At 35.5% G+C, this 22,629-nt stretch overlaps 2 protein-coding genes across 5 annotated transcripts; one reads left to right on the top strand and one right to left on the bottom strand.

Moving 5' to 3' along the window:
- The first annotated feature begins 7,307 nt into the window (after window positions 1-7,307).
- LOC112722665 (signal recognition particle 19 kDa protein) lies at window positions 7,308-9,374 on the top strand. The gene is made up of 3 exons (XM_025773771.2): window positions 7,308-7,811; window positions 7,898-7,997; window positions 8,921-9,374. Exons 1-3 carry the CDS (start codon window positions 7,629-7,631, stop codon window positions 9,055-9,057), a joined length of 420 nt encoding a protein of 139 aa, XP_025629556.1. The 5' UTR covers window positions 7,308-7,628; the 3' UTR covers window positions 9,058-9,374.
- A 494-nt stretch (window positions 9,375-9,868) lies between these two features.
- LOC112722664 (kinesin-like protein KIN-12C) lies at window positions 9,869-22,365 on the bottom strand. 4 transcript variants are annotated; one of them, XR_011867773.1, is made up of 33 exons: window positions 21,694-22,359; window positions 21,454-21,609; window positions 21,127-21,210; window positions 20,908-21,027; window positions 20,674-20,787; window positions 20,494-20,586; window positions 20,232-20,392; window positions 20,086-20,160; window positions 19,760-19,847; window positions 19,597-19,655; window positions 19,440-19,503; window positions 18,904-18,969; window positions 18,661-18,822; window positions 18,437-18,541; window positions 18,012-18,247; window positions 17,847-17,916; window positions 17,687-17,740; window positions 17,541-17,599; window positions 17,116-17,182; window positions 14,848-16,621; window positions 14,662-14,735; window positions 13,294-14,535; window positions 13,092-13,199; window positions 12,789-12,949; window positions 12,354-12,441; window positions 12,169-12,243; window positions 11,784-12,023; window positions 11,470-11,568; window positions 11,309-11,383; window positions 11,168-11,226; window positions 10,663-10,924; window positions 10,468-10,575; window positions 9,869-10,388 (listed from the first exon to the last, which is right to left on the bottom strand). XR_011867773.1 is itself a non-coding variant. In XM_025773768.3 (33 exons), the coding sequence occupies exons 1-33, from the start codon at window positions 22,213-22,215 to the stop codon at window positions 10,254-10,256; spliced, it is 6,705 nt and encodes a 2,234-aa protein (XP_025629553.1). In that variant the 5' UTR covers window positions 22,216-22,365; the 3' UTR covers window positions 9,869-10,253. The 4 variants fall into 4 exon arrangements, 1 of the variants encoding a protein (XP_025629553.1); XM_025773768.3 differs by having other exon boundaries at window positions 10,663-10,774; window positions 21,694-22,365; XR_011867774.1 differs by lacking the exons at window positions 9,869-10,388; window positions 10,468-10,575 and having other exon boundaries at window positions 10,695-10,774; window positions 11,309-11,373.
- Window positions 22,366-22,629: the final 264 nt, after the last annotated feature.

Raw genomic sequence — 22,629 nt, 5'->3', positions numbered from 1 at the left:
TTCAATAGGAATCGAGCTAAAACTATCCATCATGTACATAAACAACAAAATTTAATACAGAAATACTAAATTAGATTCTAGATAGTTTCATATACAAAAAAAAAGATTCAGAAATATAAATCATTCGATCTTTACTTAACATAACACACTTTACAGCCAAAAAGTCTAATATAAGTTAACTATCATGCAATGAGAATGAAAATTAAAGTTCTTAATAAAATTAAAGTAACTTTTATAGGAAGAACGGTATAACTTGTATATGCTTTTAGTAAACATTATTCAACAACTCATATATAGCATTCCAATTCAAATCGATTCTTGTGCACTTTCTATGCACACAGCCTCCCACTAGTTTGAATTAGCTTCGAGGTTATTTCAACCGGGGACGTAGTACCTCTTTATCTATTCAAACTTGCTTTCATCCAACCCCTTATATATAAACTAAGCTAAGCTTGCCTTATGATCAATAAGGGAATCATTACTTACATTATATTGCCAATATTATGTAGCAGGCACAAACTTTACACCTCACTAGGCTTTCTTTAATGTTTAGTCATCAATTGGTTCCAATTTAATTTCATAATGGATCACATCAGCCAAATTGGAGAAGGAATACAATGTAATCTACCGCTATATCTATATGATTCAAGAATAGAGTCTTACGTTTTAAAAAAAAAAAAAAAAAAAAAAAAAAAAACATCTTTATAAACAGAGCATAGTATAACATAACAACAGCCAAGATCATTAACGGAACCCAACATAGCATAAAGTCATAAATAGCCAACAAAATTAGAATTCAGAATTAATAAAAAAAAAAATTAAAGTATAAAAAAAATAAAAAAACAGCTACGAATTATCAGAAAATTCATGGAACAAAGCATTTATTAATAAAAAACAACAGCCACCAACATAAAAAAAAAATCAAAATCAACATCAACATCAAATTCATAAAAAAAAATAGAAACCTAAAGTATGAAAAATTACATTATCAAAAACTAATTATTAAATAGCATGCATTCAAATTAATGAAGTAAAATGCCAAAATACAAGAAGAAAAGGAGAGATAGAGCAGTGAATCTTACCAGAAATAAAGAAGAAATGGACGAAGAGGTCAGAGACACTGGTGAAGAGAAGAGCAGAGACACGGGATAGTAATGCAAGATGGCCTGACGGCAACGGCATAGGAGTTGAACAGACTCAACGGAATAGCGACGTTGGCGAAGGAATAGAGCAAACGGTGCCATGTGGTGATGATGCAGTGAGTAGGTTGGCTGAAACGAACAGTGACGAGGCCGCGATGGAGGAGGTTAGAGGTGGCTGGCTGGGACGCTGAGTGCAAAGACGAGGGAGAAAACGCAAGAGGGGAGGGGTTTCGCGAGGAGGGTGAGGGACTGAAGGTGAGTCTTGGGATTGGAACGGCGCTAGTGTGTGGGAAGAAGAGTTAGGGTTTCTAACTTTTCTATATATATATATAGAAGGTGAAATGACTAAAAAACCAAAATAAAAAACAAATTATTAAGGGTGTTTAAGTAATTTAACATATTCGGAGATTATGAAGAATACGGGACGGGAATCTCACTCGGATCCCCACATCTACTTCGGGAAAATTTTTTTTCATCTTCGTTTCGGCAGAAAAAATTTTTCGCTGTCGGAGCCCCATTCAGGAACCCCGCCTCCTGGAAAATTTTGACACTCCTAAGCACACATAAGGTCCAGCAACTAATCATATATAGTTAGACTTTAAAGAGTTAACCCTTGTGATAAGAATGGAATGAGTGCCCATTTATCAATTGGGCGGCTAATATTTCCCATGCAAAGAAATCACCTTTCAAGACAAATTAAAAGTTAATGAAGGTTGAAAACAAAGGCTTGTTACCTGTATAAATAGGTGAAGACTCGCTTGAATTTACACACAGCAATAAAAATATTCTCTCTCTTTTATATTACTAATACAATTCTCTCTCTTTCTTTATTTTACAAGTATTTTTGAATAGTCTTCTCTCTCACTCTTTACATATAATATTGGTAAATATATTAATCATCTTGATTATATTGAGATAGTAATTGTGGTACTAGAGTCTTCTACTTATACTTCTTTATTTTATATTTATTTTACAACACGTTATTAGCACGAATTTTGTTTCAAATGATGCTGAAAATTCTACCACTCATTACGATGTATCTGATTTCTTTGAGGATCCTGAAGGAAATATTGATTATTTGATCAATAATGGAATAGTTTAATATGTGAGATTGTTAAGTATCTATGTAAATAAATAATGTAAAGAACTTATTGTTAAGTTTTATTTTCTATGTATTTAAATTTCAAATATGATGTATATAAATAATGAAATATTAAGGTTTATGAATTTTGAAATCATTAATGTGTCAAGTTTTAAAATAAAATTTTAGTATATGACATTATGTGCAGTGTTTTTTTTTTAGAAAAATAATTCCAATCAAGAATTCAATTTGACTGTGCATGTATTACTACTCATTTGATTATTATTTATTTTTGAAGAAAATGGCAAGAATATATAATGAAGATGTATGCCTTGCGGATAGTGTAAGTTCGCACACAATTCTCAAAAGTTATATATATATTTTACCCATCTTGTGCCAAAAGAAGAATATGTTAATACTATTATTGGCTCAGGCAATGTGATAGAAGGCTTCGGAAAAGCTATAATTTTGTTTTCTGGAGGAACAAAATTCATAATAAATAATGCACTATTATCTACCAAGTCTCTGAGAAAGTTGTTGAGTTTCAAAGATATTCGCCGAAATGGACATCATATTGAGACTATGAATGAGGGAGGTCATGAGTACTTATGTATCACAACTCATGATTCAAATAAAAATGTTATATTAGAAAAGTTACCCTCACTTTCATCTGGGTTATATTATACCAAGATTAGTGCAATTGAATCACATGCCACTGTAAACCAGAAGTTTACTAGCCCAAATGAATTCATAACTTGGCACGACCGATTGGGTCATCCGGGAACAACCATGATGCGGATCGGAGAATTATTAAAAATTTCCATGGACATTCACTAACGAACCAGAAGATTCTTAAATCTAGTGAATTTTATTGTGCTGCATGTTCTCAGGGAAAGTTAATTTTAAGGCCATCACCAGTAAATATTGGATTTGAATCCCCTGAATTCCTAGAAATGATTCAAGGCGATATATGTGGACCTATTCATCCACCATGTAGATCTTTTAGATATTTTATGATCCTAATAGACGCATCTTCGAGATGGTCACATGTGTGCTTATTGTCTTCACGCAACCTGGCATTTGTGAGATTACTAGCTCAAATTATTCGATTAAAAGCACAATTTCCAGAAAAATTCAATCAAAGCAATTTGTCTTGATAATGCTGGTGAATTTATTTCCCAAGCTTTTGATGCTTATTGTATGACTAATGGAATAAGTGTTAAACATCCAGTAGCTTATGCTCACACACAAAATTGGTTAGCAGAATCACTTATTAAACGCCTCCAATTAATTGTTAGACCCTTACTTATGAGAACAAATCTCCCAACCTCAGTTTGGGGGCATGCTATTTTACATGCCGCAGCACTTATTCGTTTGAGGCCAACGAGTTACCATCAGTTATCTCCTATGCAATTAGCTTTTAGCCAACAGCCAAATGTTTCTCATTTAAAAATATTTGGGTGTGCGATATATGTTCCCATTGCACCACCTAATCGCACCAAAATGGGACCCCAAAGAAAATTGGGGATATATGTTAGATATGATTCTCCTTCTATAGTGAGGTATCTTGAGATACAAACTGGGGATGTATTTAAAGCCCGATGCGGATTGTCATTTTGATGAATCAAAATTTTCAACATTAGGGTGAGAGAATAAGCTTCCTGAAAAGGAACTTAATTGAAATGCATCATCGTTGATGCATTTAGATCCTCGATCAGGGTAATGTGAACTAGAAGTTCAAAAGATTATACATTTGCAAAGAATAGCAAATGAATTGCCTGATGCATTTTTCGATACAAAGAGGATAACCAAATCTTATATACCAGCGGAAAATACCCCAATTCGAATTGATCTCCCAGTCGGACAAATAGCCACTGAAGCAAATTCATGCCAGAAGTGTGGCAGACCTGTCGGTTCCAAAGACAAAAATCCTCGAAAAAGAAAAGAGGTAAATACTATTCCTGTTGAAAAAGACATACTAAAGACACCTGCAGTTGTCCAAAATTCTGATATAGTTTTAACGCCAGAAGACGTTCAGGTACCTGAAAATTGTGAAAATGACGAGATCTCGATAAATTATATCTTTACAGGAGAGAAATGGGACCAAAATAAGACAATTGTCAATGAAATATTTGCATATAATGTGGCATTAAATATCTTGCATAAAAGTAAGGATCTTGAACCAAGATCAATCGAAGAATGTCGACAAAAGAATGATTGGACAAAATGGAAAGAAGCCATGAAGGCTGAGATAGACTCACTTGCAAAATGGAAGTCTCTGGACTTGTTGTCCGTACACCAGAAGATGTAAAACTTGTTGGATACCAATGGGTATTTGTGAGAAAACAAAATGAGAAAAATGAAGTTGTACACTACAAAGCTCGACTTGTAGCACAAGGTTTTTCACAAAGACCCGGTATAGATTATGAAGAAACGTATTCCCCTGTAGTGGATGCGATAACATTGCGTTATTTAGTCAGTTTATCTGCATATCATAAACTGCATATGCATTTAATGGATGTGGTAACAACCTACTCATACGGCTCATTAGATCGGGATATCTATATGAAAGTCCCTGAAGGACTAAAGATGTCTAAACTATCCAATGAATATTCACATAGATTATACTCAGTTAAATTGCAAAGATCTTTATATGGTCTAAAGCAATCTGGATGAATGTGGTATAATCGTCTTACTGAGTATCTGGCAGAAAATGGATTCAAGAATGATGATATCTACCCATGTGTTTTCATAAAGAAAACTGCATCTGGATTTATTATAATTGCTGTGTACATTGATGATTTAAATATCATTGGAACTCCTGAAGATATTCCAACAATTATAAAAACTCTAAAAGAAGAGTTTGAGATAAAAGATCTTGGAATGACTAAATTTTGTCTTGGCCTGCAGATCAAGCATATAAAAAATGGGATCTTTATTCATCAAACAACATAACAGAGAAGATCTTGAAAAGATTTTATATGGATAAGTCACATCCCTTGAGTACCTCAATGACCGTAAGATCTTTGGATGTGGAAAAGGATCAATTCCGTCCTAAAGAAGAAAATGAAGATATCATTGGTCCTGAAGTACCATATCTTAGTGCAATTGGAGCACTAATGTATCTTGCTAATAATACACGACCCGATATATCATTTGCTGTGAAGTTACTAGCAAGGTATAGTTCCTCTCCAACCAGGAGACATTGGAGTGGAATCAAACAAATCTTTCGATATCTTCATGAAACAGTTTATATGAGATTGTTTTATCCCTATGGATCCAAGTCACTATTAGTTGGTTATGCATATGCTGGATACTTGTCTGATCCACATAAAGGGAGATCTCAAACAGGATACATATTCACATATGGTGGTACAACTATATCATGGAGGTCCACGAAACAGACAATTGCAGCAACATCCTCTAATCATGCTAAAATACTAGCGATTCATGAAGCAAGTCGCAAGTGTTTTTGGCTCAGAAGTTTGATCAATATATTCTATCATCATGTGGACTGATTGATCATAAGATAGCTCCAACTGTCCTGTTTGAAGATAATACAGCATGCATTGCTCAACTTAAAGGCGAATACATCAAAGGTGATAGAACAAAGCACATTTCTCCCAAATTCTTCTTCACTCATGATCTTCAAAATCAAGGGACAATTGATGTCTAACAGATCTGCTCAAGTGACAATCTGGCAGATTTATTCACAAAGTCACTCACAAAATCCTCTTTTGAAAGATTGGTGCATGAAATTGGGATGCGTCGATTTCGAGATATTAAATGATGTTGACAAGAGGGGGAGACTGTACTCTTTTTTCCTTGGTCAGATTTTTTTCCATTGGATTTTTCTTGACAAGGTTTTTAATGAAGCAGTCCCCATCACAAAGAATATTGTACTCTTTTTCCTTCACTAAAGTTTTTTCCCATTGGATTTTTCTTTAGTAAGATTTTAACAAGGCATAATCCTAAATGGGCATCCAAGGAGGAGTGTTGTGATAAGAATAGAATGAACGCCCATTTATCAATTGGGCGGCTAATCTTTTCCATGCAAAGAAATCACCTTTCAAGACAAATTAAAAGTTAATGAATGTTGAAGAAAACAAAGGCTTGTTACCTGTATAAATAGGTGAAGCCTCGTTTGAATTTACACACAGCAATAAAAATCTTCTCTCTCTTTTATATTACTAATACAATTCTCTCTCTTTCTTTATTTTACAAGTATTTTTGAATAGTCTTCTCTCTCACTCTTTACATATAATATTAGTAAATATATTAATCATCTTTATTATATTGAAATAATAATTGTAGTACTAGAGTCTTCTACTTATACTTCTTTATTTTATATTTATTTTACAACAACCCTAACATACGTGTAACTTGCCAAACCAATTTCTAACCAATTTTTACTTAACATTTCTTTTCTTGTTTTGAAGTCAAACAATTCTAACGCAAAATTGGCCAAGATAATCGCACAAGGACGAAATCGCATAAGATAGATCAAACTGGGACTCCTGCTGCTTGGTGATGAAAAATTCGTTCAAGAGACGATGCTATTGACTTGACGAGGCTGCTGACGGCGCTGCCCCGCACTGCACTGCCCTTGTGTGCTCTTGCGCTCCTGTTCTTGTATTCCAGAAGTTTTTGATTGTCTTTCTCAGCGCCTCCCTCTACAGGATCGCCTCCAATTCTTTTTTATTGTCGTAAACAACAGGTTTTTTTTTCTCTAGACCTAAATTATAAATATTACTATGTTTGGACTCAATGAAAACCCAATCCAATAAAATTTATCGTTTATCTAGGCATGGTAATTTTTTTCGACGGAGCAGGCATCTGCGAAAAATTACTTGCTGGCGAGGGATTTAGAAATAGAGAAAGTATAGGGAGTCAATGAAATATTTGTACAATATGTATAATGGAGATTTAAGAAAGTATTAGAGATATAACCATTAATGTTATCTTTTTTCATCAGCTGAAATTTTTGGAATGAATGATATCATAACATAGTATCAAAATTCTAGATCTAAAAGATCAAGAATTCAATTATACATATTGTACAAATATTTCATTAGCTCCCTAGTAGGACTCTGTAACAGATTGGAACGAGAACCCGTATAATAAAATCCCTGCCCCCGCAGAGACTCGAATAATGAATAATCCTATTATTTGAAATTACCAAAATATGCTTGTTATATGTATATTAGTTTCACTCAATGTAACCCGTTGCCATCCCTACATCTATCACAGTCTCTCATTCAATATTTTCTCTCTCTGCATACACAAGTTTCTCTCTCTAAGACATTCTTTTCAGGTTTCAACTGCTCATAGAAAATTCGAAGATTCGATTTTGGCTTCGTATCTGGTGGCGTTAACGTGTTAATTCGTTGTTTATTTTGTGAATAATGAACGTGGATGGTGAATTGCCGAATATAAAGAGATGGATAGTGTTGTACCCTGTTTACATAAATTCGAAGAAGACGATGGCAGAAGGAAGACGAATTGGACTCAGCAAAGCGTGCGAGAATCCCACGTGTGCTGAAATTGGCGATTGCTGCAGCTATCTGAAACTCCCTTTTGCAATTGAGGTATCTTCAAAAATTAAAAGGGTTTTATGAATATTTATTGCTATCAGATTTTTATTTGTGTATGGTAACTTTGTTGATGAACACAGATTGACAAGGCTTACCCGCGTGATTTCATGCAAAGAGGGAGAGTGAGGGTGTTACTGAAGAAGGAGGATGGCACTCTTTTTAATCCCACTATCTCATCCAGTAAGTTGTTCAATATAGTAATCAAATTTTTGTGGATACCCATTTTACTTTTATGTTTATGTAAAGTTGAATCATTGTAGTACTCTCATATTGTTTTTCTCTAACATCAATAGCTGTTGGGTGTTGGCTGAATCATGTGTGTCTTAGATGGTTCTTGATGTGTATGATAATGTCACTTGTAAAATTGAATTGTTTACTGTTGAATGTCCAATCCATGTGTTCCTTGACTTTTGTTATCTGTAAATAGTCATGGATTGGGTTGCAAACATCAATATGAAATTCCCTTAAATCAATTAGATTAAGTCTAGTGCAGGTGTTGTTTATAGGGTGGCATATTTTCGGGTCATGTTTATTGGTGACTGTGGAGCTAAAAGTTTGACAAGACTTAATTCATAAAATGTCATTTCCCTTTGTAGCATTGGCAGTATCCTAGTACTTTTGAATCTTGATGTATTTACTTGTTGCTAGCTTTGGAGTTGATGAGAATCAAGTCTCGATGTTGGATGGTCTTAGTTATTGATAGCAATTTATTCCAAATAACATTAATCACGACATGAGATCGTGGTAGATGTTTCTTATGCTGCTCCATGGTTTCAACGAGTGATAGGTTACTGCTATTAGTTTTCCCTCCTTCCCCTTTTCCATGGATGAGGGAAGGCTGCTTCACCGAGGCTGAAGTGCAGACTCCAGAGTAGGGCAAAATCCCTAGGTTTGTGTTGATATTTTTAAAATTTTGAGGCAATGGTATGATGGTGACTTCTTTATTTTATTTTATTTTTTTTTTAACGATATAGAGAAAGGGTGCTTAGTGTATTCTCGTAAGATGCCATATTAGAATGTTGAGAAAAACATTCTTATAGTTACTTCTCATTTGTTGCATGGATATAACAAATTATTGAAATTGGTTGTTATTTTTCTTGCAGGAAAGCAGCTAATGCTTCGTGTTGCAGAGATGGTACCCAAACATCATGGAAGGACAAAGAAGCAGGAGGTGGCTGCATCAACATCAAATGCAGGAGCTTCTAACAAATCTGGGAAAGGTGGAAAAAAGAGGAGATAATTTTCGGAAATATTCTCTTAATTACTGGATGTATTGTTGTAGGAGTAATTTGTCCTGATTGAGTTCAAGTTTTTACCACCTGAATGAGTGCTAATGTGCTTATGAACATTCACCAGACAATTTCAACAGTCGTGCACTTGATTATAGGACAACATTTTCTTCATATAATCTAGCATTGGTAAAACTCTTTTTCTCCCCTTCTGTCTAGGGAAGAATCACATTATGTTTATGCTTTACAACCAAGAAGCAGCTAACAGAACATGCATTTTATTTTTTCCATATCCCTTATAAAAGACACTTAATCGTATATTTGCATATCTGCAAAAGTATTTGACTAGATGATTTGCTGTCTTAAAAGTTTTATAAGCATAGCCATAAATATCTAATTGAATTGTCATTTGCATTTTGATGAACTCCAAACTCTATCTAGATAGTATCATAGTAGTACTGGTTAGGTTGGAATTGGAACTGTAACTGTGCACCCACCATATATCAATGTTGAATACAAAACTAACTTTTATTTGTAGTTTGTATTATGTTTCCTCAAAGTTTGTGAAGTTTACTAGTTGTTAAGTTTTGTTTTTTGAAGAACAAAATTGATTTCTTGATTTTTATGATTCCAAAACTTATCTTTTAATTAAATATTATGAACGCAGTTTTGAGAAGTTGCTTTGCTAGTGTCACAAGGGTTATCTTGAACAATAGATTTCTATTCTGGTTTCAGAAGTTCATATCAGATAAAGCAGTACAAGCATGTTTATGAAGAGTGTTGTCTTCTTCTGTTTAATTAAAATTATTTAAACATGATAAATTGGCGTGCATGAATTCAACAAATATACTATGAATAAACTGAATTACAAGCCTCTTCCCTTCTCACAACTTCCCAGTGTTCAAGACAATGACAACAACGTTGCTCTAATTTCTTGAACGCATACAAAATACAAAGCAAGTGAATATATGCACCTTTTCAAATAATTACAGATTTTTCCCCCCTCACTATTTGGCTGGGGAAGTGTTTACAAATGCCAATATTACACTTGTTCTATGCACTCACATTTTTATGCAACCAAATACACAAGGATATAAATGTACAAAATTGAAGGATTCAATTTTGGTTTGAATCAATTCAAAAGGCAGACCGGCATCTGTACAGTTGAAGTTAAATCCTGCAGCTTCAAACAAGAAAAATCTGGTTTTTAGCGGTGTGAATTACTACCAGCTGATTTACAATACCGAGCAAGTTCCTCATTAACTCGAGAAAGTCGTTCAGCTTGTGAAAATCTCCTATTGAGTCCATTGTTACTGGAATCCAAAGCACCCTTACCCTGTACCTGTAAACCACAAAATAAAAGGAACATGAGTAAGAAGAGGGGGTAAAAAGTACCAAGCAATGAAGGTTAGGCAGCATGCCTGAATTCTTGACGACTGAGAAACATGTTGGGTGTTTTGTTTCCCAATAAGTTTTTTCAGCATGTCATCCAATTCTGCAATCTTCCGCATGAGGTTGGTCTTATCCGTCTACAAGAAGAGGCAGTAAATACGGTTAACAAATTATTTTTAATTCTAGTGTGGACGTGTGTTGCTCACAATTGTGTCGTGTCATACCTTCAACATTTCATTCTGTGCAGAAAGCAACTGATCTCGCTCTTGAAGTTGCTGCACTGCAATTTGAGCAGCAATTACATCTGCCTCTTTAGTTTTGAGTTCCGATATGCAGCTGGGTGACAAATTTAGTAGTAAGAAAATTGGAAAACAAATTTGGTGCAACTTTAAGTTTATAAATTAGAGTTAAGTCCCAAAGTGGCCCTTGAAATTCACAACTTGCACTGAAATAGCCCTTAGATCCCAATTGTACTATTTTAGTCACCTAGATTTGAAAAATGCAGCATGTTAGTCCCACACTCTAAACCCTAAACGTGGTGTATTTCAGTAAACATTAAGGGAGAGTAGCAAGCCACCATTTATATGGAATTTTACAAAATAAAAAAGTTCCTATGCATGGTTGATCAGTAAACATTAAGGATAGAAGTTATATACAGGAAAATTAATAGATTCTACAGATATACAGGAAAATAACTTTGTTGACAGATGATTTTGCAAATGTACTAACCTTTCTCTTTCTTCAAGGAGATCATTAATCTGCAGCCTCAGGTTGAGGTTCTCTTTTTCCTAATGACAAATTGTGAAAACTAAGATAAACACGTGACTGAAGGGTGAAATATAGTTGGGTCATAATCTCAGCACTAGGTACCTTTGCAGAATATTCTTCTCTTTGATGATGAGCATCTTCTAACAATTTTACAATTTGATTTTGATCTATCAAATCCTAAAACATATCAGAAGCAAAATTGCAATGCAATCAGGAATTGCATCCAGGAAATCCCACAATATGAGAAAGAAGCTGAAACTTACAGCATAGTTGGTAATGTCCAGTTTGACACCTAGAAGGTCTCGAATGACATCATGAGTCATGCTTTCAACAGCAGCAAGCCTTGTTTGCAGCATGCAGACCTAATCCAATATAAAATTTTAATCCATTTTTTTAACTGTTAATTGTCATCACCACAGTTTAGTCTTTAAGAATCCATTTTAAAAGATATCCAGCCAAACAAAATGAAGATATTCATTTGTGTTTGGATGAATAACGGCATGATTCACATATTTTTTATCTTCTCTTGGATATATTAAACAAAAACCAAAGGACACTGACCAAAAAGGCTAAATACCTCCTTTAGCCGGCTAGCTGCAAGTGCTTCAAGTTCTTCCACACGAGACCTTGCTGCTGATAATTCTTGTTCTTTCTCCTGATGCATCTGATGAACAAGATTCGAAATACATCTGAATGGTGAGCTTGAGCCTCTTGTCCTTATTGAGCTTTTCTCCATTTTCTCTGATGTTGATACTATTGATGTTGAGTTTGAATTTTCTGCTTTCACTTCACGAAACATGGACTCAAGGCACTTGTACTGAACCCAGAAGGATTGGGAAGCAAAAGTGAAAGTGAGGTAAGAATTATAGAGATACTATGTTTTGAGTTATCCAGACAAAAATAGTATTAATCAAAATTCAACCGAGAAAAGTAGTTAAAAGAACATGAACTTCTGTATGCACCTTCTGTTGGTACTGCAACGCTTGAGCTTCAGCATGCAATACAAGTTCAGAGATGTACTCTTGATACTTTTTAATCTTCCAAATAAAGAAAAAAGTGAGACAACCAAACAAAGACAAAGGAAGGGTGTCATATAGTTTCATAGCTTTTTGGTGAAATGAAATTTCTTGGAATTTAAGGAGAATACCTCCTTATCTTGCTCTGCATTTTCATTTTCAAGAAACTTTATCCGATTTAGTGCCTCATGAAGTTCCAACATTTTAGTGGGTAGTTGCCTGCATTTGCATTTTTTGTATGATTAACGAAACGGAGAAGGGAAATCCAAAACCAATAACTGAAGCAAAAATGCCTATTCCAGCCAAGTAGGAAACAATACAAGAATAAATCAAAAGCCAATAATACATAGAAATTAATTGATCAACTTCCAGGGTGAATGTTTGTTGTAAGCATGATCTAATGTGACCTTACTCACCAAGAGTTTGACTTATCATGTAATCATTGTGGGACTCTTAGTAATGTGACAACATATGATTAGTTGAAAGCAAAAACAAGTTTACGTTTTATTGATCTAGATTAAAGAACAACAAAAATCAAAGAAATGATAGGACTTAGGAGTTCTAACCTAGATATCAGCTCATCAGGATTAACACTTTTGTTATCTGAATGTGCATGCCAAGGTACATTTTTAACTAACAATAATCTCTCTTTCAACGCTTGAAGTTCCATTTCTAGAGAATCATTGAGTAAACGATGTCTGCCCACCTCCTCATCCATATCATGCACCTGAGAGAAATAGGGTTTAGCCAGTAAAAAGTCAATAAGAAGACCAGTACAATTATCTCACTAGGCCACGCATGGATTTGGGTAACTTTGAATTACTTCCTTATAAATTTCCATGTATGAGTGAACCGGATATGCAACTAACCTTTTCCTCCAATACATTTATTGTACCCTCAAGCTCCTCAACAGAATGTTCCAGAATCTTGACTTCCTCTTCCTTTTGCTCAGCATAAAGCTTACATGACTCTGATTCCTACAAATGAGATTTCAATATTACATAAGGCAATTCCACTAATAGTAATAGCATTAGAAAGTATAAAGAACCAGCATGGTCAGCACATAGATACCTGACGAGCTTCCATAGCAATAGCTTCCTTTTCATCAGCCAATGAAGAAGCCATCTCAAGCTTATCATTCAAGATACAAACTTCTTCATGTAGTTGGTCTCTCTCCATTATCACCTTTGTTAATTCATTCTCAATGCTAGCAAACAAAGAAAGTGACTGATTCTCTAGTGAAGTGGTCAAATTAGCAATCTCTTTTTCCAAGCCCTTAATCACCTCTTTATGTTCGTCCACTTGCTCTTCAGCTTCAGATTTCTTTGCATAGAGTTCTCCCAATAGTTCCCTCAGCTCAGCATTTTGATCAGACAGTTTGTCAATTGATTCTTTAGCAAGACTAAGCTCATAATTTGACTTAGCTAAAGCCTTTTCTGTGTCAGCAAGAGAACCTTCCAGTTTTCTGTTTTGGACCAATATATCTTCTAGCTGACTTGTTTTTTGTCCTAGCTCATAACGAACTTGGCTTAGAGAAAATATTAACTTCTCAGTCTGGTCCTTTATATCCTTACTGTTTGACGCAGATTCCTGCAACAGCCTAAAGTCAAAAAGTAAACCCTCTAATAACTCTTGTTTCCTCTGTAACTCTTTTTTAAGAGCCATGTTCTCATTTATTATCTCAACATTGGGAAAACTTGGCTCGTCGGGTATATTCTTGATTAACAGATTTTGATCTCTTTTCCCTGTGAACTCATTACCTTGACGGGGTGAATGCAAATAGTTGTTTACACTAAATCTGGAAACTTTACTTATAAACTCTTTCACCAAGCAGTTGTACAGAACAAAAGATTCAAACCTTTCATCCACAACCTGAGGGCAAATATCTTCTAATGATGACCTCAGGCAATTCATAAAGTTTGACATCTCCTGTCCCATCAGAAGAATATCAGAGTACATTATCATGAGTTTCTTCTCAACATCAGTTTGAACTTGCAAGAAACACTGTTTTAGCATTGAAACCAAGTTTGACATCTCTAACAAAGAGATATGGATGTGATCCTGCAGTAATTGATTCTCTTCTTCTTTATGAAGCATTGAACAATTGAGTTTTTGAATCTCTTCTGCCAAGCTTGATCTCTCAATCATCAAACTTTCACCAACCTGCTTCCATGTAGCAGTCAACTGTTTTGAATCTTCAAGTGCTTTTGTCAAAGCATGCAGTGTAATATCTGCTTCCTTGACCGTTTCATGAACTTCCATAAATTTGGTTAAGAAGCAATCAGTGGGCTCAATGTTCCCAAAATTAAATACCTGAGTTATATTAAAGAACAGAGATAAATGTTTTTGTTTCCATCAAGACAAAACTTCAATAGTTGTTGAAACTCAAAAAGAGCAGTAGTTTCATACAGTTTCACCACCAAATGGAATGTTACATACCTCTGTCTTGTTCTCACAAGTTGCTCCATCATTCAGCCTCATCAAATGGAAAGATGAAGCCTCCTTCTTGAGATCTGTCATTTGTTATTACATGATTAGACTCTTCCGTTGCACTTGAGATGAAAAATTTGATTTGTAGAAGTTATAATGCATATGGATGGGAAAATGGGGGTAATAATGAAATACCTTTAGGGTAAGCACATGATCCATCATCCAATTCTCTAAGGAGTGCAGACAGACAGAAATAGAGTCTACGGAAACTATCATGTGTTGCATCTAATTCTTTACTTAGAGAGGACACTGCTGCACCACAATGGATTGGCCTTTTCACAAGTTTGCTTATAGTTGATGATTTATCATCAGATTGAGTTACAATGCCTCCCTCAGATTTCACACGCACCATCTGTTCAGCTACTTTTCCAGGAGAATAAAAATCATAGGTATATGTTGACCCATCTGACTTGCTTGTGGAAGCAATGCTGTCGCATTCAGCTGACAACTCAGAGACTGAAGAGCTATCAGCACTCAATTCATCAGCATCTACAAGATCTTCATCTGCCAGTAAAAACCTAGACACATCTTCTGTTCTAATACATTTTTGTATAATATGCAATCTTTTATTCATATCTACACATTGGTCTTGTATCTGATGAAGAGTGTGATGATGATCAGTAAACGCCTGAAAAATGTTTGCATTTGCAGTTTGCGAGTCAACTGTATTACACTGGAAACTTCTTCGATGCATCTTCAGATCCCTTACTTCTTTCCTGATGTCCTGAGTATCTTTAACCAACTCCTGAATTACCTCCCTGTAAGCAGAAGAAAGATCTAAGACACCAGTTTGGAAGGCTACTGTATCTGTTTCTGAATTGGTAAAAAATGCTCTTAGAGCATTCTCCATCTCCAGTACTTCAAACTTTGCTGACTCAACTTGAGCTATTAGGTAATTTAGTATAATTACAACATCCTTATTCTCAGAAATAGTACAACTGCCTACTCCTGTAAGCACATGTAGTTCAGGGATGGAAATATCTCTTCCAACATCATTGACAGGACCTACATTACAACTATCGGTAAGCCATTTGGCTACAAGGAGTACGGCATCAGCTCGTTTAGTTTCTTTACAAAGTTGATTGTTTTTACACTTTATTTCATTTTCCAGCATCCATACCATATTGGCCTTCTCAGTCAACATCTCTCTTAACTGAATTACCTCTTCGGTGCCTTCTACGCTGTCTTGTTGACATTCACTTAAGGCTATAGTAGCTTCCTTTAAGGAACTTAATTTCAACTCCATGTCCAACACCACTTTTTGTGCCTCTTCCAAACTACTTTGTAGCTGCAGAATTGTTTCTTCCTTCTCAAGATAATTTTTTACAGCCAGATCAATATGTTCACTAATCCTAGCATTGACCTGAGGAAATGAACAAGAAATACTTTTCACTTGTCCACAGGCATCTTTAAGAGACCTGGAGCCATCTAAAAGAAACGTTGTCAGTTCAAAGATTGCTTTCTCCCACTCCAAAGACAGTGTTCTAATTTTTTCTTCTTTCGCCGCAACCATATTTCTTAGCTCTGTATTTTCTTGAGCCATGGAGCATAACCTTTTGTCCAACTCCAACTGAAGATTAGAAACCTCTTCCTGCAAATGAAGAATTGTTTGGGTTGTCTCCATCTCAACCTCTTGACAGACTATTTCAGTCTCCTGTTTCTGAGATAACTGTAATGCACATTTCTCTTTATATTGCTCATTAAGCAACTTAACATCCTCAAGATCCTTACACATTTTTTGCAATTTAGTTTTCATCTCTTTGCTGCTGTTTACTTTATTACTTTTAGCAAACATTAATGAGACACCCAAAGCATCTCTTTCTGATATATTTGATGTCGCACAATCGACTCCCCATGCGGAGGCTGGCATCTCATCTCCAGAATCACTTCTCATGGACATTGTTTCAACCTGCATGATTAAGTTGATTATGAAACAAGGAAGCATACACGTGTAATTTGCTAAAAAGAAGAGCATAAGAGCACCATAATCTGTCAAGAAAAGTCTATATGTGGAATGTCTATATTTGGAAACACATGTTTAACTTTTTGATCAAGAAATGTTTGCTTTGCTTCTAAACTTCAGTTTCAACTGTAAAATGTGTTACATCTTTTGGTCATATTGAAAATCCAATACATTCTGCAACAGATCTTATGAGTAGGACATTCACTTATGGAGATGAAGTTATATCAAAAAGATACTGCTATAAGGCAAAAAAGGCTACATAGATTAAAAACTAAAAATGATCTCAACAATGAACATTTATCTATCCTTAAATATTTAATCAGGATGCTCAAATAAAAAAAAATTCAGAACCAGCAGCCATAGAATGTGATTTAATATGACCAAACAATGTTTAGCAATATCATCACAAAAATTGTCATCATTTCATAGGAAATACTTACAGAATCAGTTTTTAATTGATTACAGCTCCAATACTTTCCAAGTTCAGTTTGTAATTTATCTACATCCCTGCAATATAAATAATAAAGAAGAGAAAATGAGGAAACTTCTCAGCATTCTACTGTAACTTAGTGTTTGAGCCCAGTGTAGTAGTATCACTACTAACTGTAATCTCAAATAGAAAGAGATTTGGCAATAATCCAAACAAATTTATGATCTAATAATCCAAACAATCATTTGACAAGTTTTCCACAATAAATGCATTGTTATACTCCACAAGATATTTGGCAATAATAATAACTTAATAAATATATCATCAAATAATGCATCATATAGCTGCAGCTTAAGCATGCTTGTACAAATTGCTGAGTTTCATATCAAGTTTCATATGAATGAAAAGAATATATATATATATATAACTGCCTACCTAAGCAACTTGGAATTCATGTTCCAGCAATAATCTACCTCTTGTTCAATATCAGTGTCCTGAAAATCAAAGAACATCATGACACGTGAAAACAGGAAGTCTCAAGTAGCAGAACAAATATTGCATTAATCATTAAATGTGTTGACCTGATTTTCATTATTGATGAAAAACATAGTTTGTTCTTGATTTGCAATAAGGAGCTGCAAATGAAAAGCATAATAGCAAATATTCATTTATAAGCTGGAGAACATGAAGTTGAGTTTGATATTTCCAGGAGCTAGAACAAACTATGGGGTCCAGCCAGACCTGATCACGCAATTCAGAGAGTTCAGCCAGCAATCTTTCTCTCTCTCCATGCTCATAGAAGCTTTTAAATCTGGCAATAAAGAACAGAGGCAATGATGCATAATGAGCCACTGAAAAGAATGAAGATTTTGGCATGTAAATATATGAAGTATCCATTGGACTTACTGTTGGAGTTGTTGGAGAAGTCTGTCATTTTCCAAAGCAAGTCGACTTGCTTCTGTGTTTCTATCAACACTCTCTTGAAGCAACTGGATCCTCTCCTTTAAGGCCTTGTTTTCCTCTATGAGATATTTCTCAGCTGACAGTTTATCATCTACCAGTAGTTCAAGGTTTTTAATCTTCTCCTCACAATGCCTCAGCATTACTAAACTCTGCCGGGCGTCCTCTTCCCTTTGTCGAGCCTGCACGAAAAAGGCTTATGATTATTTCCAAGCCCATGATATAAAAAATATTGTCATTCTTATGCTTATCCATAGAGCCAGCCTAAAACCTTTTTAAGTATACATATTTATAAAAATAATTATTGCAAGACTTACAAAACAAAAAAGAGTAAACCTGAAGGCTAAAATTCCTGTAAAAATTGTACTTACCAAGGAGTTCAAGCATTCAATTTCAGCCTTTAAATTCTGGACTGCAGCTTCTGCGTTTTTTTCTCTCCTCAAGGCTCCAACCAAAGCAGCTTTCATGCTTTTAATCTGCCAGATATTACATCTCTAACTTTACACGACTGATTATTATTCGATAAAACCTGATACTCTTACACAGTACAACCCATAAATACAAAACTAGCACAAATAGTTGCCATGAAATGTACCTCTTTGTTTGAAAGAAGCATCTTCTGGCCAGCTGTCGCACATTTTCCCAAAGAATCATATCCTTCTGAACTTTCACTCAGACTGCAGCTTTTGGAATTTGGCTCCAAATTTGATAGTGGAGTTTGAAAGTTTTTATTTTTCATCAGAAGGGACAATTGACTCTGTTCCAGTTAAGTTTTCAGTTAAGTCAGCTCTATGATAGAGTATAATGACCTCAGATTTTGAAACTCTTAACAAGATACCTTCAACTGCTGAATTTGCCACTGCAATGCATTTATGTCACCAGAAGCATCTTCGTTCACTTTTGCCTTATTTATGAAAGAGCGAGAAAATCAATCAATTCATAATTTATCTCTCAATGTAGTTAATGCTTCATAAAATTGCGGACAAGCATAATAGTATTGTGGTTAATTTAGTATAAGTTTGGAGTTAGTTGCGGTATTTTGTGGCTGAATCGACATTCGACAGTACTAAACAATCTTCCAATTAACCATAGTCATAAGCTATACATGATTAACCAAAACGTAATTAATCAGAGATCAAGCATGTAGTGTGATTACTGTAATAACAGTCAAGTATCATGATATCTCAGTAAAGCAGATTTTAATTTTTAGACTGTGGTTGATGTGATAAAATCATAATACTCAATTATCATCAAATCAAACATAAGATATGCATAATCAACCAGCCTGATTAACCAGGTTTCTAAGTGATGAGTAAAAATATGGTGCGAGGATATTATAGTTTAAAAACATAATGCATTTAAATAGATAAGTACATTGTTTTGAATGAGCTTGGCTCGCTGGGCAAACTTCAGAGTACTTAGCGTTTCATGAGCAGAGCTGCATGGGAACCAAAAGCAATATTAAGGATATTCAGAAACAAAAGATATGGAAAAGACCATCATTTAATTTCAAGTACAAGTTTACACAAACCAAATGGATGGGCTGACATTTGCAATGATCATTGTTTTTGAGTTCCCACCTAAAGAATCCTGCGTATAAGGTCTTGGAGAGTCATCATACTCAGTCAAGAGAACAATGTATTACATTGTAGGTACCATAACCAAAACTAACTTTGTAGCTTCATGTATCTAACCTGAAGAAGAAATGTAAGCCTTGAATCTCTGTAGGGGACATGTCTTGGCTTCCCATGTGCTAAGTCCACCAAAGACATTATGACCAACCTAACCATATGGAAGAATAAAATGATACAGGTAGGCTGAACATAAAGCTCTCCAAATAATTAATAAAAAGTATTTCTTTCCTATTTAAGAATAAAAAGTAATAGTTTTAATTTTTAATTTTTAATTCTATAAGAAATTCCAATCATTTGATCACACCACATTCTATTGGTACTCTTAAACTGCAATAATATCTGCAAGAAAAACGTGATAAGCTGGATGTAGGTGTAAATATAGTTACCCAAGAGTTGACAAGGATTTGTTTATATTTGCAGCTTCTTTCAAACGTTCACTATCTGCTCCTGAGCTTTTCTGCCTATAATAATGTGCAAATTAATCAAGGTTTAGAGCAACGGTATCTGTTGCAATTGTAGAACTTGTAGTTACCTTTCAGAACCAGCCAGATCTACTAAATTTAACCTTGCAAACCTAAAGTGCATCATAGAATCTTTCTCCCATCTGCTTTCAATAATGCAAGTGAAAACACTGTGAGACCTACTGCTCTCACAATTCATACGAGTTGTAGCCACTTTTCTGCTTGCAGCACCCTTTGTTGGGGAACAAGAGCATGTAAAACAAGATAAAAAGCATCAGTATACAATATTAAGGCAAACTCTAATTACATACATATTTGACAGCAAAGCCTCACCTGTATCAAGAGACGGAGAACATCATTAACAGTTTCAACACTATGTTCAGTAAGGTTTTCTACATATACACCCTTCTTCATATCTTCTCTGAGCTACAGAGAGAATAGAGTTACAAACGCTGTTAATCAAAGCATAGAATACAAATTAAAACAGATTGTATGCATGAAATTGTGGATAACCTGCAGATTAGTTGAGGAAGGCTCCAAAAGATCTGTTATTTGCTCATTGTATATCTCCAAGAAGGAACACTTGCAACTGTACTTCATCTTATATTCCCTCATGCTCTCTTCTTCCTACACTTAACATATTTCCCTTAAGAACTCCAACCAAATAAAGGACCAAAACAGAGAAACCACATTAAACTGACTTGAATAATTTATCATAAGGAATGACAGGAATTCAAAATATCACACCGCTTTGATCCTTGTAAATAAATAATCAAAAACTCTTGGTGTTATCCCACTATCATCGGTAAGATTCCCGTCTGTTTCTTTAATCTCACCCATCATGGTATATGTCTTGCCACTACCTGTCTGCAGAAATTCAGACTAACACTTCAGCACCAACCACATAGATATATAACAGCTTGTTGCGAAATAGTGAAATACAAGACAAGTCCCCATTAATCATACCTGACCATAGGCAAAGATACAACTGTTGTAACCAGACAAGCAATTCTCCACCATTGACACTCCTGCAACTCTAAAAAGGTTTTCCTGCACCAAGTCAAATGAAACCATTTCAACATACCCCCTTTCAGAAAACTCTTATTTCAAAATCAATAAATCGACGTTCAACTAGAACTCATCAAGCGCAACCACTGAAACCTGAAGCCAACTCCAAACACCAAAGTAACATAAATTTTCAAGATATGCTAAACAAACTCTTCAACATTGTAATTTGCATTAGTATATATCCAAACAAAAAGAACAAAAATAACATCCAAATTTAAGCCGCACCTGGGATAAAGTCTCACACCCTACATGATCGAAGGTGAATCTGGTCTCCGGGTGACCAAGCCACACCAAAGTTTGCGCACTTTCCTGCTTCAAGCACCTTCCATGTCCTTGCACAATCTTCTCCGCAGCACTCAACGGTCGAATTCTTATCAGAACCTGAAAAAAACGCAACCCCCAAATTCAGACACAAAAAACAGTGAAACACCAATTTCATCAACTCCAACAACAAAATCCAATTACCTGCACATTATGATCCATCCAAAATGAAGGATCATCTTTGAGCTCAAAATGCGGAACTTCAGTACACAATTCGGTAACATTGGCAGCTGAGATCCCTCTCATCAACGCACACGAACTCACTCCTCTTCCTTTGCTTCCTCCACCAAGCGAAACCCTCGAGCTTGAAGCATTCCTTGCTGGCGTGCTCTGCGCAGAGTTCGGCTCCGAATTCGACTTCCCGAGCCGAGCCGAAGCCCTTGTCGTCCCGGAGCTGAGGCAGACGCTGCTCCAGTTCCCGAACCTCTCAGAGTAACGCCGACCCAGCCGAATAGCTTCGGCTTTGGAGAGTGAATCAGCTTCGGGGTCCTGAGCTTCCTTCTCGTACTGAGAAGGGTCAGGTATCGAATTCAAAGGGGTACGAGGAGGTGGATAGTTGATTGGGTTCTGCAACTGCGAGGATGATTCAAATTCGTTCTCGTTTGGTTCCGCTTGGGGGTTCCTTCGAAGGAAGGTCCTAGAAGAAGCCGAGGTATCTTTAAACATTCCGGTGGTTTGTTCAGTGAGATAGGCTTTTAGTTCATGGAGATTGAAGAAGAAGAAGGTTTGGTTTGAAGATGTGAGATTTTGAAGGTTAGATCATAAAAGAGAGTGTGATCGTGTCAGAAGAAGAAGGCGATGCGTCAGTCAAATCACGTTGGAGTAGCCGAGTAGGGAAGGAAATGGAATAGGATATTGGCCCGCTCAAATTCAAATTCAACTTTGTTGAATTTGTGGAGATGCCCTTTGATTATTCGTTATTTGCTGGAGTTGACCCCTATACTGGTTTTAAATTTCAAACCTCTTTTGGAGGTGGAACTGGAGGGCAACGTTAACTAATGATGTGGGACAAGGTTAGTTGACCTCTCGCTGTAAACAAGAGCTTTTTTATTAATTTAAGGTTATTTAATTCTTACACTT

This window comes from Arachis hypogaea, chromosome 11, assembly GCF_003086295.3.
Source record: "Arachis hypogaea cultivar Tifrunner chromosome 11, arahy.Tifrunner.gnm2.J5K5, whole genome shotgun sequence".
Lineage (NCBI taxonomy): Eukaryota > Viridiplantae > Streptophyta > Magnoliopsida > Fabales > Fabaceae > Arachis > Arachis hypogaea.
The sequence above is the reverse complement of the archived record's forward strand: the minus strand, read 5'-3'. Positions and strand labels throughout refer to the sequence as shown.

Bases quoted from the DNA above. Each gene is read 5' to 3' on its own strand.
- LOC112722664 (XM_025773768.3), bottom strand. From the start codon at position 22,215: ATGTTTAAAGATACCTCGGCTTCTTCTAGGACCTTCCTTCGAAGGAAC. The intron at 11,569-11,783 runs GTATTTAGCCTT...ATATTGGATTAG, and splicing joins CAGCTAGCCGGCTAAAGGAG to GTCTGCATGCTGCAAACAAG. The intron at 10,576-10,662 runs GTATGACACGAC...CTCTTCTTGTAG, and splicing joins CACAGAATGAAATGTTGAAG to ACGGATAAGACCAACCTCAT.
- LOC112722665 (XM_025773771.2), top strand. From the start codon at position 7,629: ATGAACGTGGATGGTGAATTGCCGAATATAAAGAGATGGATAGTGTTG. The intron at 7,812-7,897 runs GTATCTTCAAAA...TGATGAACACAG, and splicing joins AACTCCCTTTTGCAATTGAG to ATTGACAAGGCTTACCCGCG. The intron at 7,998-8,920 runs GTAAGTTGTTCA...TTTTTCTTGCAG, and splicing joins TAATCCCACTATCTCATCCA to GAAAGCAGCTAATGCTTCGT.